The sequence below is a fragment of the Lutra lutra genome, chromosome 1 (assembly GCF_902655055.1).
Source record: "Lutra lutra chromosome 1, mLutLut1.2, whole genome shotgun sequence".
In the NCBI taxonomy this organism is placed as follows: domain Eukaryota; kingdom Metazoa; phylum Chordata; class Mammalia; order Carnivora; family Mustelidae; genus Lutra; species Lutra lutra.
In genome coordinates, this window is record NC_062278.1 from 213,067,499 (window position 1) to 213,083,891 (window position 16,393).

A 16,393-nucleotide genomic window follows, 5' to 3' on the forward strand; every position below is an offset into this window, starting at 1 on the left:
TTCAGAACAGGAAACAACTGTTAGAATGTGGAGAAGGGGGAACTCTCTTACACTATTGGTGGGAATGCAAGTTGGTGTGCCACTTTGGAAAACAGTGTGGAGATTCCTAAGAAATTAAAAAATTGAGTTACCCTATGACCCTGCAATTGCACTACTGGGTATTTACCCCAAATACAGATGTAGTAAAAAGAACATCCATACCCCAATGTTCATAGCAGCAGTGGCCATGGTCACCAAACTGTGGAAAGAACCAAGATGCCCTTCAACAGACAAATGGATAATTAAGATATGTTCCATATACAATGGAATATTATGCCTCTCTCAGAAAAGATGAATACCCAACTTTTGTATCAAACATCGGGACTGGAGATTATACTGAGTATAATAAGTATAGCAGAGAGAGTCAATTATCATATGGCTTCTCTTAACTTGTGGAGCATAAGGAATAACATGGAGGACATTAGGAGAATGAGAGGAAAAGTGAATTGGGGGAAATCAGAGGGGGAGATGAAATATGAGAGACTATGGATTCTGAGAAACAAACTGAGGGTTTGGAAGGGAGGGGGTGAGGGGTTGGGTGACACTGGTGGTAGGTATTAAGGAGGGCTCGTATTGCATGGAGCACTGGGTGTGGTGCATAAACAATGAATCTTGGAACACTGAAAAAAATTAAAAATAAAAAAAGAAATTAATAAAACTATAAATAATATACATGTTAATAAAAAATAAATTATGAACAGAGAAATTGATAAAGAAGAATTTAAGATAAAATAGAAATGGCTTCCCAAGAAAATAATTTATTTAACTTGGAATAATATGAATTTAATATTATCTGATATTTAAGTGTTTTATTTGTTTTATTTCAGGTAAAATTCATGTACCATAAAATTCACCATTTAAGCAAAGCATACTATGCAGTGGCATTTATTTTTCTAAGATTGATTGATTGATTGATTGATTTTATAAAGAAAGAGAATAAGGGCAGAGGGGAGGGGCTGAGGAAGAAGGAGAGAGAAACCTCAAGCAAACTCTGGCTAAGCACAAGCCCAAGGCGGGGCTTGATCCCATGACCCTGAGATAATCTCCTGAACAAAACCAGGAGTCTAATGCTCATCCCACTGAGCCACGCAGGTGCCCCCATTCAGTGACATTTAGTATATTCACAGAGTTGCAATCATTGCCTCTATTTCTAAAATATTTTCTTTACCCTTGCAATAAATATTGTACCCCTGCTCAGGAGTCATTCCTCATTCATCCCCTCCCCCAGCCCCTAGACATCACTGGTTTGTTTTCTGTCTCTATGGATGTGCCTATTCTGGACATTCATATAGAGAGACTCATACACTGTGTTGCTTAATATGTGTCTTCTTCCACCTAGCATAATGTTTTCAAGGCTTATCCATTTTGTAGCATCTATAGGTGTTTTGTTATTTTTATGGCTGTATAATATTCCATTGCATATAGCTGCAGCACCTTTTAATCCACCCTTCATCCACTGATGGACATTTAGCTTATTGCCACCTTCTGATTGTTGAGAATAATCCTAGTACGAATATTGGTTCACATGTTTTTGTTTTTGTTTTGTTTAATTTTTATTTATTTTTTGATGGGATAACTGGGCGATGGGCATTAGAGAGGGCACTTGATGTAAAGAGAACTGGGTATTACACACAACTGATGAATCACTAAATTCTATTGCTGAAACTAACACAGTGTATGTTAATTAATTGAATTTTAATTTAAAAATAAAATAAATTCTAGAAAAACCTTTCAATTTTTATTTATTTTTAAAATTTCTTTTCAGTGTACTGGAATTCGTTGTTTATGTACCACACCCAGTGTTCCATGCAATATGTTCCCTCCATAATAGCCACCACCAGGCTCACCCAACCTCCCATCCCAGACCCCGCCAAAACCCTCAGATTGTTTTTCAGAATCCATAGTCTCTCAGGGTTTGTCTCCCCCTCTAAATTCCCCCAACTCCCTTCTCCTCTCCATCTCCCCATGTCCTCCGTATTATATCTTATGCTCCACAAATAAGTGAAACCGTATGATAATTGTCTCTCTCTGCTTGACTTATTTCACTCAGCATAATCTCTTCCAGTCCCGTCCATGTTGATAACAAAAGTGGGATATTCGTCCTTTCTGATGGAGGCATAATACTCCATAGGGTATATGGACCACATCTTCTTTATCCATTTGTCTGTTGAAGGGCATCTTGGTTCTTTCCATGGTTTGGCGACCGTGGCCATTGCTGCTATGAACATTGGGGTACAGACGGCCCTTTTTTCACTACATCTCTATCTTTGGGGTAAATTTTAATGTAGGTCTTTGACCCGCTTTGAACTAATTTTTGTGTGTTGTGTGAGGTAGGTTTCCAGCTTCTTTCCTTTGTGTGTGGATAGCCAGGTGTGTCAGGACCATTTGTTACAGACACTTATTTTTTCCACTGAAGGGTCTTGGCACCAGTTTTTGGAAATTAATTAACCATAGATGTATGGGTTTGTTTCTGGACTTTAAACTCTATTTTACTGGTCTGTTTGCCTATCCTTATGCCAATGTCCTCCTGTTCTGATTATTGTAGGTTGGTAGTCAGTTTTGAAATTAGGAGATTAAGTACTCCAACTTTTTTTTCATCTTCAAGATAGTATTTGGGTATTTGCAATGCCCTGTGAATTTTAGGTTGAGCTTTTCCATTTCCGCAAAAACTTAAATATCTAAAATTGCTTTGGAATCCTCGTAGGGATGGCACTGATTCTGTAAATTTCTGCAGGGACATTGCCATCATAACAATATTGAGTCACCCATCCATAAGCACAGTTAACAGTTTTCTATGTACAAGTCTTGAGCTCCCTTGAATAAAATTATTCCATATATTTTGTTGACTCTTTTGGCATCTATGTTCCTAAAAGATTGGTCTATAGTAGTTGTTTTTTTTTTCTTGTGATATCATTATCTAGTTTTGTTTGCAGGGTAATGGTGGCCTCATAAAATTATTTAGGTAGTATTTCTTCCTATATTATTTTACTTTATTTTATTTTACTTTATGGAGGAGTTTACAAAGGATTAGTCTTTTTTTTTTTGAACTTTCAAGTATTTTCCCCTTTATTGTTTTGTTTATTCCCCTTTTATACACTTTATAGCATCTCCTAGCAGATTAATTGCAAGCTTAATGGAACCACTTCCATCTGACTAGATAATCTTGCAGTGTTTGTGTTTCTGTAGTATATTGTTTACTTTCTTAAATTTTTTTTAATCTATAAACATATATTTTTATCCCCAGGGGTACAGGTCTGCGAATTGCCAGGTTTACACACTTCACAGCACTCACCATAGCACATACCCTCCCCAATATCCATAACCCCACCCCCCCAACCCCCTCCCCCCATCAACCCTCAGTTTGTTTTGTGAGATTAAGAGTCACTTATGGTTTGTCTCCCTCCCAATCCCATCTTGTTTCATTTACTCTTCTCCTACCCCCTTAACCCCCCATGTTGCATCTCCTCTCCCTCATATCAGGGAGATCATATGATAGTTGTCTTTCTCCCATTGACTTATTTCGCTAAGCATGATACCCTCTAGTTCCATCCATGTCGTCACAAATGGCAAGATTTCATTTCTTTTGATGGCTGCATAGTATTCCATTGTGTATATATACCACATCTTCTTTATCCATTCATCTGTAGATGGACATCTAGGTTCTTTCCATAGTTTGGCTATTGTAGACATTGCTGCTATAAACATTCGGGTGCACGTGCCCCTTCGGATCACTACATTTGTATCTTTAGGGTAAATACCCAGCAGTGCAATTACTGGGTCATAGGGTAGTTCTATTTTCAACATTTTGAGGAACCTCCATGCTGTTTTCCAGAGTGGTTGCACCAGCTTGCATTCCCACCAACAGTGTAGGAGGGTTCTGGCGAGGATGCGGAGAAAGGGGAACCCTCCTACACTGTTGGAAGGATTAGTCTTTTAAATGGATGATATCATCTTTAAATGGAATTCCGCAACAAAACCATCTGACGTGAGCTTTTTGTTCAGGGAAGGTTTTGATAAACAACTCAATGCCACTACCTACTGGTCTGTCCTGATTTTCTGTTTCTTCTAAAGTCAGTTTTACTAATGACATGTTATGATATGTTGGCTAACTAAACTTAATTTTAAAGAAGTCAGGTTGGGGGAGCCAGGTGGTGGGTATTAAGGAGGGCATGTATTGCATGGAGCACTGGGTGTGGTGCAAAAACAATGAATACTGTTACGCTGAAAAGAAATTTTTTGAAAAATTCAGTTTTAGTAGTTTTGTGACTGTTTAGGAATTTTCTCATTTCTTCTAGGTTATGTAACCTACTGTTGAATAATTGCTGATAATATTCTCTTATAACCCTTGATAAATTCAAATTTTACACATATATAAAATTATTGTGTACACCAAATATGTGCAATATTGTTATTATGTGTGTCATATAATACTATTATTAATATATAATATATATTAGATTTAGAGAATTTATTTCTTATATTATATGCATATATTATGTGTGTGTTCTATAAATTACATAATATTCAACATTATATATTATACTATATATGACTTCTGTATGTATTTATATTACATATAAAGTATTTATATTATATATTTAGGTAATATATAAAATATTTTTATACATACATCATATATACATACATAGAATAGCATTATATCAACCACTACTGTAACAAATACTAATCTATCTCCCTTACACAACTCTGGAATCTCATAGACCTGTCCCTGAAGGTGCGGGAGCAAGGAGATAAAACTGTCATCTTGAGACAGAATCAGGTGAAGATGATGCTGAACTGGGATGTGGTGCATGAATCTGAGGACTCAGGTAATGGCTGAAATGGGAGGAAGATGCCCAAGGATGTGACAAACAGGAAACCGAAAATTAAAGGGAAACGGGGGTCTAGTGGAGCCACAAAGAGTCCATCTGAGGAGGAAGGGCCCTATTGGTACCCCAAGGTATCAACATTGGCCTCATCCTGCAGGTCCTTCTGTGGTGGGCCTCGTCTCCACTCCAGGGATGGGCAAGTTGCTGGCGGAGGCCCCCCTGGTCCTGGAGCCTGAGAAACAGGCAGTTCTGCATGGGGCACACAAGGGCGTGTTGCCAGAAGTCTCCTCTGTCCTGCTCTCAGATGTCATCTCTGCCTTTATGAGCAACAAGGACACCCAGAACCTCAGCTCCCCCATCACCTTCATCTTCTCTCACCATGTGAGTGTTGGGGTGAGATAGGCTGTGGGTGTGGAATGAGCCTAGGTCCTGGGCACAGCCTTGCTGCCTAGCTCAGTCTTGAGGTTTCAGGGGGTTGCCCCATGGGTGCATCATTCCTCAGGAAAGCCCTTTGCAAACCAGCTTTGGATAAGCATTTCTGAACACCAGAACCACCAGTTCCTACCTACATTCTCGTCCTGCAGTCAGTGACCCCTGGGCCAATGCAAAAGGTGTTCTGCGTCTTCTGGGAGCACAGTCTGGATGGATATGGTCATTGGTCCACCACAGGATGCAGGATGGTGACCACTGAAGACACCAGCACCACCTGCCAGTGCACCCATCTCAGCAGCTTTGCTGTCCTCATGGCCCACTATGATGTGCAGGTGAGAGCACTGGAAGGGGCTGCATTCCATGCCTATTGTTCTGTAACATGTTTCTTCATATGTAGGGGCTTTAAATAAACAGAAATTTATATCTGTGGTTTCTTTGGGGCATCTTGGGCATCGTGGGGCTGAGTTGTCTGTTCTGAGTCTTACAAGCCTGAAAGTGACCAGAGCTGCATTGTCCTCTGTGGCTCAGGGTCCTCCTGGGAGCTCCCTGGTTGCTGGCAGGATTTAGTTCTTTGCAGTCATAGGGCTGGAGTTCCACTTTCTGGGTAGCTGTGAGCAGGGGACCTTGCTCAGCTCCTCGGGGCTGCATGCATTCCTTCTCTGGCAGCCCTCACACAGCGTCTCAGCATTTCTATTCAGAGATGAGCAGGAGGAGCTCCCTGACCACAATTGCTCTCAAACTTCAACTCATTTTTCTCCAAGAGCCCAGAGTTTTTAAGAGCTAACTTGATTAGACCAGGCCCACCCACAATAAACTCCCTCTCAGAGACATAGGATCTGAATTCCATCAGCATAATCCCTTCACAGCAGCACCTAAAATGGCATTTAACTGAAAATCCAGAAGAAAGTGTGTGCACACCTATTATTGACAAATTAGATTTCTGCTTATGACAGGGGTCTTCAGGACAGGAAGTCTGTAGAAAGTGGCTCTCAGGAGCTGTAGAAAGGAAGATTTGGTGATAACAGAGGCAAAGGGGCCAAGAAAGCCAGTGAGTACAGGTGAGTTAGGAACTATGCTTGCCTGCTCCCTTAGCCAGATGAGATACTTTCCAGATCACCACATCAAAGACTTCCTTACCTGACGTGTAAAGTAAAATAAACCCTTGTGAGTTCCTAGGTTCTGTCTTTTTTTTTTTAAGATTTTAAGATTTTATTTCTTTATTTGACAGACAAAGATCACAAGTAGGCAGAGAGATGAGGAAGCAGGCTCAATGCTGAGCAAAGAACCCAATATGGGGCTCCATCCCAGGACCCTTTTTAAAGCAGAGGCTTTAACCCACTGAGCCACCCAGGTTCCCCCCTGGGTTCTGTCTTAAGTAAGGACTCTTATTGATCAATTCTTCCAAGGTCTGAGTTAATCAATTCAGATTTCCATAAAATTCTAGCATTCTAAACCTGTAGGTTATGTTATCCAATAACATAACATATTTACCTATCTCCTTCTTTCCTCATTTGGCTACAGCAAAAATTAAAATTAAATTTAAAACTTTTAGATGGAAGATTTAGGGAAATATGACTGTGATGTCCTTTTTGCTTCTCTTTGCTGGATCCCAGGAGAAGGATACCTGGCTGGCTGTGATCACATACCTGGGGCTGGGCCTCTCTCTGATCTGCCTCCTCCTGGCATCCCTCACCTTCCTGCTGTGCAAAACCATCCAGAACACCAGCACCTCCCTCCACCTGCAGCTCTCAATCTGCCTCCTCCTGGCCCACCTGCTCTTCCTCATGGCCATTGACCGGACTGAGATCAAGGTACTAACACTGTCACAGAGGAGCTCCTGCTGACCCAGTGGTGCTCAGTTCATGGAGCCATGCTGCACTGATACCTTAATAAAATGACATTGGGTTCTTGGGAGGTTAGAGGGTAAGTAGCCTATTTCACATTGACTAATTAACTAGAACACAAATCCTCTTCTGACAACTTGACCATATACTTGAGAGTTCCTTCATGGCAAAGTATGGGACAGGTCCTGGGGTCACCTTCCTCCTTGATGATCCTTCCTGGTGACACCATTCTCCCCCAGGTGCTGTGTGCCATCATTGCAGGTGCCCTACACTATCTCTACCTGGCCTCTTTCACCTGGATGCTGCTGGAGGGTCTGAATCTCTTCCTCACTGCACGCAACCTGACGGTGGTCAACTACTCCAGTGTGAGCAGTATCATGAAGAAGTTCATGTTCCCTGTGGGCTATGGAGTCCCAGCTATAATTGTGGCCATTTCTGCTGCATCTAGGCCTCACCTGTACGGAACACCCACCCGGTAAACACAAATTCCCACATCCTCATCTTCTCCAGCATGACCATGGCCATCATAGAACCAATAGATATTTAATTCCACTAGAACATGATAGAGAAGTCAGTGACCACTCCAAGGACATCTACCTGGTGGAAGATCGTGTTCCTTGAACTGCCTTTTTTTTTTTTTTTTAACCGGTGTAATCATTCATTTCCTCACAGGAAGGAATTATATTGTAACCTTCTTACATTTAATGACAATCATTGTATGCCACCCTAGGAGGATGGATACGGCTATCACCACTATTTGAGAGAGGATATTCACATTTGGAATGGATTCGTTGTCTCTCTTAAGTTCAAACATATATGTGGTTGATCAGATATTCAAAATCTGGTTGTCTGATTCCAAAAATTTTGCATTTAAAGCATTCAAAAAAGTCTTCTATTATTTCATCTTTTAAAATCCCCTTCTATTGTCATACACTGTGTGTTTTCTCTTGCAATTTGCAGGTTTATTCCCTTTGCACTTTTTTCTAGAGGGACATAGGAAAAATTTTTAAAAGGAACTTATCTTTTTTTTTAAAGTAAAATGTCTTGACATCATAAAAATACCACTCTTTTCTTGTTTAGATACATTATTTTTGCTTGCTTTGTTAATTAGTCTGGGCAGCAAGAGGATGTGGACTGGGGTTGGAATGCTGCCAGAAGCAGGGAAGCTTTCTGCTCATCAGTCTCTCAGGGAACCCCTGAGCTTATTAGATTTCTTTTCCCTCTTGTGTCCATTTCTTTCCTTTCTCTGTTTTTGGAACCTCGCTGTTGTGTTTACTTAAAGAGAACACAGAGTAATCGTATGAAAATGGAGCCCATGTTTTCACGTCCACAGGAGGTTTGGAAGTTTTCGTTCTATTTCTATTATTTTGAAACTCTTTCAGTAGAATAGGTATGATTTCTTCTTTAAATGTTTGGTGGAATTCTCCTGGGAAGCCATCTGGCCCTGGATTCCTGTTTTGGGGGAGGTTTTTGATCACCCTTTCAATCTTATTACTACTTATTGGTGTATTCAGATTGTCTATTTCTTCTGTTTGGGTCTTGGAAGTTTATAGGTTTCCAGGAAGTCATCCATTTCTTCCAGGTTGCTTAATATGTTGATATATAGTTGCTGGTAATAATTTCTTTTTTTATTTTTATTTTTTTTCAGCGTTTCAGAATTCATTGTTTATGCACCACACCCAGTGCACCATGCAGTATGTGCCCTCTACAATACCCACCACCAGGCCCACCCAACCTCCCACCCCTTGCCCCTCCAAAACCCTCAGTTATTTCCTCAGAGTCCACAGTCTCTCATGGTTCGTCTCCCCCCCTCCAATTACCCCCAACTCCCTTCTCCTCTCCATCTCCCATGTCCTCTGTGTTATTCTTATGCTCCACAAATAAGTGAAACCATATGATAATTGACTTTCTCTGCTTGACTTGTTTCTCTCAGCATAATCTCTTCTATCCCGTCCATGTTGATACAAAAGTTGGGTATTCATCCTTTCTGATGGAGGCATAATACTCCATAGTATATATGGACCATATTTTCTTTATCCATTCATCCATTGAAGGGCATCTTGGTTCTTCCCACAGTTTGGCAACCATGGCCATTGCTGCTATGAACATTGGGGTACAGATGGCCCTTCTTTTTACTACATCTGTATCTCTGGGGTGAATACCCAGTAGTGCAATTGCAGGGTCATAGAGAACCTCTATTTTTAATTTCTTAAGGAATCTCCACACTGTTTTCCAAAGTGGTTGCACCAACTTGCATTCCCACCAACAGTGTAAGAGGATTAGTTTGGGAGTATAATTTTTTATTTTTTTTTATTTCTTTTCAGTGTTCCAGAATTCATTGTTTATGCACCACAGGCAGTGCTCTATGCAATATGTGCTCTCCATAATACCCACCACGAGGCCCATTCTTAAGTCATTAAGACATAATTGTTTTAAATGTTAACTATAAAATGTGTTAATAATTATCTATTTAAATAATATCATGCATTATGTTACTAACTATACACTAATATAATATTAATGATGTTTAATAATTACAAATTGATCTAGTTAAGATAAATGCGGTGACTTTTTAATCTTTTATATATAATTATTTTAAATATTAAGTGTATATTACATAAATAACTAAATTATATTAATGACTATAGTCTATAATATAAATAGCATCTTATGCATTAGTAAATACATATTAATACAGTATTCATTGCGTTAACTGAGGGGACAGTTTTAAATCTAGAAAGCAAAACTGAAATGACGAGATGGCACTGATTTGTGTAAACTCCTTCTCTATCCTAATTTTAAAGGAAACAGAGGGTTATTTGGAAGACAAAATAACTGTAACAACAGCCAAGATTTAGAAATCACTTCTGATATACAATCACAGTTCTAAATATTTTTCATGTGTCAGCTCAAATAATCCCCCCAACAACCTGTGCAATAGAAACTGGTATTGGGCCACAAGACAGATGAGTGACTGAGGCACAAGGAGATTAACTAACGTGGTTGAGGTCACACAGCTGGTTGGTGGCAGAACTGGGGCCACATCCAGTCTGGCACTCACACTATGTGACTATCCTGATGACACGAGAGCTCAGCTGCATCAGCGAGCGCTGGCCATCTGGCCTCCCTAGGGAGTTAAGCATAAAAGTCAGCAAACTTTTTCCATAAATGGCCAGATAATCAATATTTCCAGCTTTGTGGGTCCTATGGTCTCTGCGGCAATTACTCAGCTCTGTCCTCAGAGCATAAATAAGGCCATAGACACTTTGGGAGGGATGAGTATGTGTTCCAGTAAAACCCAGTTTCAAGAAGAAGTGGAAGCTGTCCTGCTTTGCCAACACCTACCTTCGAAGCTACACTTTGATGCTTCCTGCTGGGTCCATCTGACCCTATCCCCATCTTCACACCTCCCATCTCACTGGGGATAAAGTCCAGCTCTGTCCTTGCTCTCAGTGTGGCCTTGAGATGCCTCATCTGTGAGTGTGTGAGTACCTGTCTCCATAAGTTATGTAACACACATGAGCCTTAAGGCTGGAGCAGCCTCACTGTTTTGTCTAATTTGGGTTTTTACTCACTTCTTGCATGGTCCAAAATTTTCACCTGTCTATAACCACTCATCACTCATATTTCACCTTAAATACAAGTCACTTCTTCCAGAGAAACACTTCCTGACTATCTGGATCTCCTATACCCCAGACTAAGTTATGGATCCAGCTACATATCCTCATAGCTCTTCATACTTGATCATAAAATTAATTACCTTGATTTTGTCTACCAATTGTTGACTCTCCCACCTTGCTGATGTCTCCCTGAGGACTGAGACCACTCCACCCTAATCCCAGCCAATCTTCGGAGCCAAGCACAGACCCTGACACAGAGGAGACACTCAATACTTACCAAAAAAACCCATAAATTAATTTATAAGTCAATACTGCAATTTTCTGCTTAAAAATTATATTTATTTTTGCTAGTATGTCTGGGTTCCAAGACATAGGAAAATTTTTTAAAAGGAACTTATCTTTTTTTAAAGACCACTTTATTAAGGTATGACTGACATGTAAAACACTGTATGTAATTAGTGTACAAAACCTGTTAAGTTTGGGGCTAATACTCATGAAACTATTGCCACCATCAAAGGCATATACAAAGTTGTAGTTCTGCAAAATAAGTAAGTTTAGAAGATCTATACCACATAGTGGTTTTCCCTAACAATAGTTAAGTATTGCATACTTAAAATTGACTAGGAGCTTATGTTAAATGTTTACACACACAAAAAAGCAATAATAATAATGATGAAGAAGGCAGGAGAAAACATTGGGGTGTTTATTTATAAATCTTTTATCCAGGAAAGCCAATATTTTCTTGAATCTCTTCCCATCTTTCTCTTAGATGCTGGCTCCACACAGACAAAGGATTCATATGGACCTTCCTTGGCCCTGTCTGCACCATCTTCTCTGTGAGTAATGGATGACATCAGAGCAGCCCACCTGCCCAGCTGAGGGTCATTCAAAGACCAGGCGTATCAGGAGGGTGACAGTCAGGGTGAGCAATCATTCCAGTTGGCCCAGGACGGATGAGGGGCTTCCAGGAGGTGGGAATTCCCACTGTAAAACCAGGAATCAGGTGTTTCCTGAGACGTAGCACTTTCAGTGCTAAAATTTGGAATTCCCTGCAAACTGAATTGAAGTGGTCATTGAAGTTACAGGATAAACATGGGCCTGATTTAGGGGGTGTTTGGTCTGCTTCTCTAGGACTGTTATGAAACACAAAAGCTTCTTCCCTGCCACATTAGGAGCTGGATGAGCTAGGAAGAAGGTTTTCTAAATGTGGAGTGTAATTAAAATGCCTGTGGGTTTTCTGCAGATTAATTTGGCTTTATTTCTGATGACCTTCTGGATTGTGAAAAACAAGCTCTCCTCACTCAACAGCGACATGTCCACGCTCCAGAACACAAGGTGAGGATGGGTCACAGGGGCACACCATGCCCCAGAAAGAACATTGTCCTCATGCCTCCAAGGCTCTGGTGTCCCTTCATAGGACTCCTGAGGGGACAGGAAGATAAAAGGGCAGCAACCCTCCTTGGCTGCCAGCTCAGATTCTGTGGTTTGCTGCTGACACCCATACCAAAAACATTCCATCTTTGCATACCCTCAACAACAAACTACTTCAGCTGCAGAGAGAAATGACTTTGTTCTGACAAGCAGAGATGCTATCAGGGATCTATGAAAAAGATCCTGTGAAAATTCATATCTTTATAACACACTCAGGAAATCACATAACAGTTTTCAGAACCAGCACACCCCACCATGCTCACGCCTTCAAGCATGCTCTGCCCTCTGCTGTCCCCCTTCTCTTGCACCTGGTGAACTCGGTTTTGTCATCCACATATCACATCCTCTAAGAGTTTGGGGATGTCCTTTGCTTTCCTCAACTTTACCCAGAATCAATGGCCTCTATTCCGGGCAAAGCATATCCTGGCTCAGTTCATGGAGAGGGTGAGGACAGGAATAGCCCCAGATGGAAAGAAGTACCTCACTTTGCAAATGTTATAAGTGGTCATTTGTTCTTGTCTTTCCACCAGATTTTAAGGTCTGTAAGAACAGATGTCTTGTTCTTTTTTGTTTTGAATGCCCTAGCCCCAGCCTAGAGCCAGGTGCATAGAATATTCTCAACAATGTCAGTTGAACAAAATTAGGGATCTTCATGAAACATCATGATCTTTTCAAAACTCACATTCTTGAATGTCACCATTATCCTCAGCCCTAGTCAAATGCCATCTTGGACCCAAATAGTGTTTCTCTTTAGGGAAACATTGACAACAAAGGTCAAAATTGATCACAATTCAGTCAGAAGCATCATGGAGTGGACATGAAACCAGCCCTGGTTGTTGTTCTGGATGCATCCTGACCTCCTTCTTCCTCCTACCCAGGATGCTGACATTTAAAGCCACAGCTCAGCTGCTCATCTTGGGCTGCACGTGGTGTCTGGGCATCCTTCAAGTGGGTCCAGCTGCCCATGTCATGGCTTACCTCTTCACTGTCATCAACAGCCTGCAGGGCGTCTTCATCTTCCTGGTGTACTGCATCCTGAGCCAGCAGGTACTATTGCCCATTCCCACCCAGGACCCTTCTCTATGCTCACTCCCTTCAGTGAGCTGACCCAAGCATGTTTTGTCTCTACAGGTCCGGGAACAATACAAGAACTGGTTCAAAGGGGTTGGAAAAACCAAAGCTGAGTCTGAGAAGTACACTCTCTCAAGTGGGACCATGTCTGATGACTCCAAACACAGTGTGGTAAGATTATCCAGTGTTCCCAGAGCACTTCACTAACCAGTCCTCTTGAGAAGCTCATGCCTACTTCACTGACAACCTGGGTATACAGCAGGAGATGCTCTATGATGACTTACACTTGGTTTTCACCTAAACTCACTTGAAGACACTTCCCTATCTTGAAAGGAGGTCTTCCTATACTTTCACTCACTTTCTATGCTCAGGTTGACCCTTGCACATGACTGTCCTCTTTCCGCACAATGTAGAGCATCACTTAGTGTGGCATGGGTGCATCCCCTTTTTAACTGTACTTAGGAGCAAGATACAAAGTACCTATAAGCAGAGAACAATGTTGTGATCGACCAAGTAATCAGGAATAAAGATCTGTACCCCTGGTGCACACGCTGCATGTAGTCACTGCACATCCTTTATCCCTCATCATTCCACACCAGCCCTGTATATGACAAACAATAAATGTGTGTAAATATAGTCACAAAACTCAAGTGAAATAAATACTAGGATGGATTGGAGACTTTTCATCAAAGTCTGCTTTCATTCCTAGTATTTCCAAATACACAAACCCTGCAAAACCTCAATAGAGAGCCACAGAAGGCAGAGGAGAGATCCTGGCAATGTGAATTGTACCAAGAATTTGTATGTTCCAATTTACAAAACCTTTTCTCTTCTTAGACTTCTTCTGATAATATTTTGTAGTTTTCTGTGCACATCATGCACCTTCTAACACAAAATCATGTTTATGCCTTCCTTCTTAGGAGAATTATAATGAACAGCTAAGGCTGACGAACTTGTCTCTTAGAAAATGAAGAAAATGCTGGCTGCCATCCTTTGGGAAGAGTATAAAAGATGCTTTTTCATGTTTATCACAAATAACTCTTCTTGGCACCACTTGTAAGAGAAAGTAAGCAGTAAACATTTGATATTCAGTTGCTGGAGACTTTTAGTTTTCTGGTGCATACAACATGTTCATCTCACTCCCAGTATAATTAGGAGCTATGACCCAATATCCCAGTAGAAACCTCTTCTACAAACGTTCTTCCTCAGGTTAATGATATATAACAAGGAAAAACAGCCTCAAAGGACTTTCCTGAAATGACATAAGAGGGAAAACTAATATTCACATGCCTGCATGTAATATAAACAACTAGTCCCAGTTGCTCAAGACTTTCCTGGTTTTAGTACCGGAAATATTATATCCCAGGAAACACTTTGGTCACAGGCAAAGTAGATCAGTTGGTCCCCATACATACATACATGCCTCAACTTCTTCACTCTCCATTTCTAAAGACTTACTAATTTATTCATTCCAAAAATATGTGCTGGGAATAGATCAAGGAGATCCAATTCCTGATTTCACAGAATTTAAATGTGGGAAGGGAAGGTTTCATCAGAATAAAATCAGAGCTAGGGGACTAGAGTCTCTGCGTCTTTATATTTATAAGTTGAGTTGTGGGAAAAGGTGTATATGGCTACTGCACATTTTGTGAGATGTATTTATAGATAACATATTATTTCACTCTCATCATGCAGTCTAAGCCAAATCTAAATCCAGAGAAGTTACACCTACAAGAAACTTCCCGAGGGCTCCCTCTGACCAATTCTGTATCAATTTGAACATCAAAGAAAATGACTGTACATGATCATGTTTTAAATAACTTAACCATGAGTCCATAGTGATACTTTAAAAGACCATCAAATATATGCAGAAAATACAACAGAATTAGAAGAGCATGATTCTTTCAATATCCAATAAGTGGCCACTGAAAACATTGAGTGAAAGTCTTTGGAGAACAGGGTGGGACCACAGATTCAAAGAATCACCTCACAGACTACCAATTATTTACAAGGGACAAAGTGTACATTGGCAACATGGAGATCTGACAGCCACCATCGGAAACTAATGATGAAGCTTAATATCATCAGTGGTGGGCAAACTGACTTTATGTATCTCCTGATATGTCATGAGGTTACAACATCCCATTTTTTGTAAAAAAGAATTATTAGCAAATCACTCTAATTGAAATCTAATCCAAACTTTAGGCTGTGAATTGGCAAAGTATAACATTCCAGCCAAATGCAGGGAGATGCCTGTTTTTGTTAATAAACTTTTATTGGGACACAGCCATACACATTCATTGTCTAGGCTGCTTTCATGCTACAATGTCAGAGTTGAGTTGTGACAGAGGCTGTAAGGATACAAAGCTAAAAATATTTGCTACCTGGCCCTTTATAGAAGAAGCTTGCTGGTCTCTGTAATTTTAGACTTAACTTTCAATATATACAAAATACAGAAGACAAAACAATTTAAATGACATCATGAAGAAACCGTCAGGCAAATCCTGAATGCAGGCATTCAACAAGACAATTGGCCTGGCCCCTTCTAAAATCAATACCATTTTTACAAGTGACTAAAGGCTGCTCTACATTAAAAGAAATGAAGGCCTGGTGGTGGGTATCAAGGAGGGCACATATTGCATGGAGCACTGGGTATGGTACATAAACAATGAATCTTAAAACATTGAAAAAATAAAATTAAATAATAAAATTAAATAAATATATAAATATATTTCATTACTTAAAAAAAGAAATGGAAGTGACATTACAAACAAACTCATTGTCAATTTTAGTGGAGTTCTGGTTCAGAAAAACAGCTATCCATGACATTTTGGAGGCAATTAGGATAATTTGAATATGTATCAAACATTGAAAGTTATTATGAAATTTTTATTAATTTTCTTGGGTATAGTAATAGTATTGTGGTTATATAGAGAACATTCCTTGAATTCTCAAATATTTGTTGAAGGAGGATTGAAGAATGAAGTGTCATGATGTCTACCACTGAGTATCATATGTTTTAGCAAGAAAATGTATCCATGTGTGGAAATAAATTGAGAAAAGTGTTATAATGTGGCACTATGTTAACAATTGTTGACTCTTGGTGGAGAATATGAGTGTTTATTGT

General features: G+C 40.1%; 1 protein-coding gene across 2 annotated transcripts in view; it reads left to right on the forward strand.

Moving 5' to 3' along the window:
• LOC125083379 (adhesion G protein-coupled receptor E2-like) overlaps positions 1-16,340 on the forward strand; it is a 36,465-nt gene extending 20,125 nt beyond the window's left edge. The window contains exons 11-20 of one of the 2 annotated variants that reach the window (XM_047699842.1): positions 4,761-4,868; positions 5,026-5,249; positions 5,453-5,632; positions 6,914-7,111; positions 7,384-7,619; positions 11,534-11,600; positions 12,008-12,099; positions 13,074-13,242; positions 13,327-13,437; positions 14,187-16,340. In XM_047699842.1, the coding sequence (XP_047555798.1) occupies positions 4,761-4,868; positions 5,026-5,249; positions 5,453-5,632; positions 6,914-7,111; positions 7,384-7,619; positions 11,534-11,600; positions 12,008-12,099; positions 13,074-13,242; positions 13,327-13,437; positions 14,187-14,237 (1,436 nt within the window). In that variant the 3' untranslated portion in view covers positions 14,238-16,340. The remainder of the gene's footprint in view (positions 1-4,760; positions 4,869-5,025; positions 5,250-5,452; positions 5,633-6,913; positions 7,112-7,383; positions 7,620-11,533; positions 11,601-12,007; positions 12,100-13,073; positions 13,243-13,326; positions 13,438-14,186) is intronic. The other variant, XM_047699848.1, reaches the window with a different exon arrangement.
• The last annotated feature ends 53 nt before the right edge of the window (positions 16,341-16,393 follow it).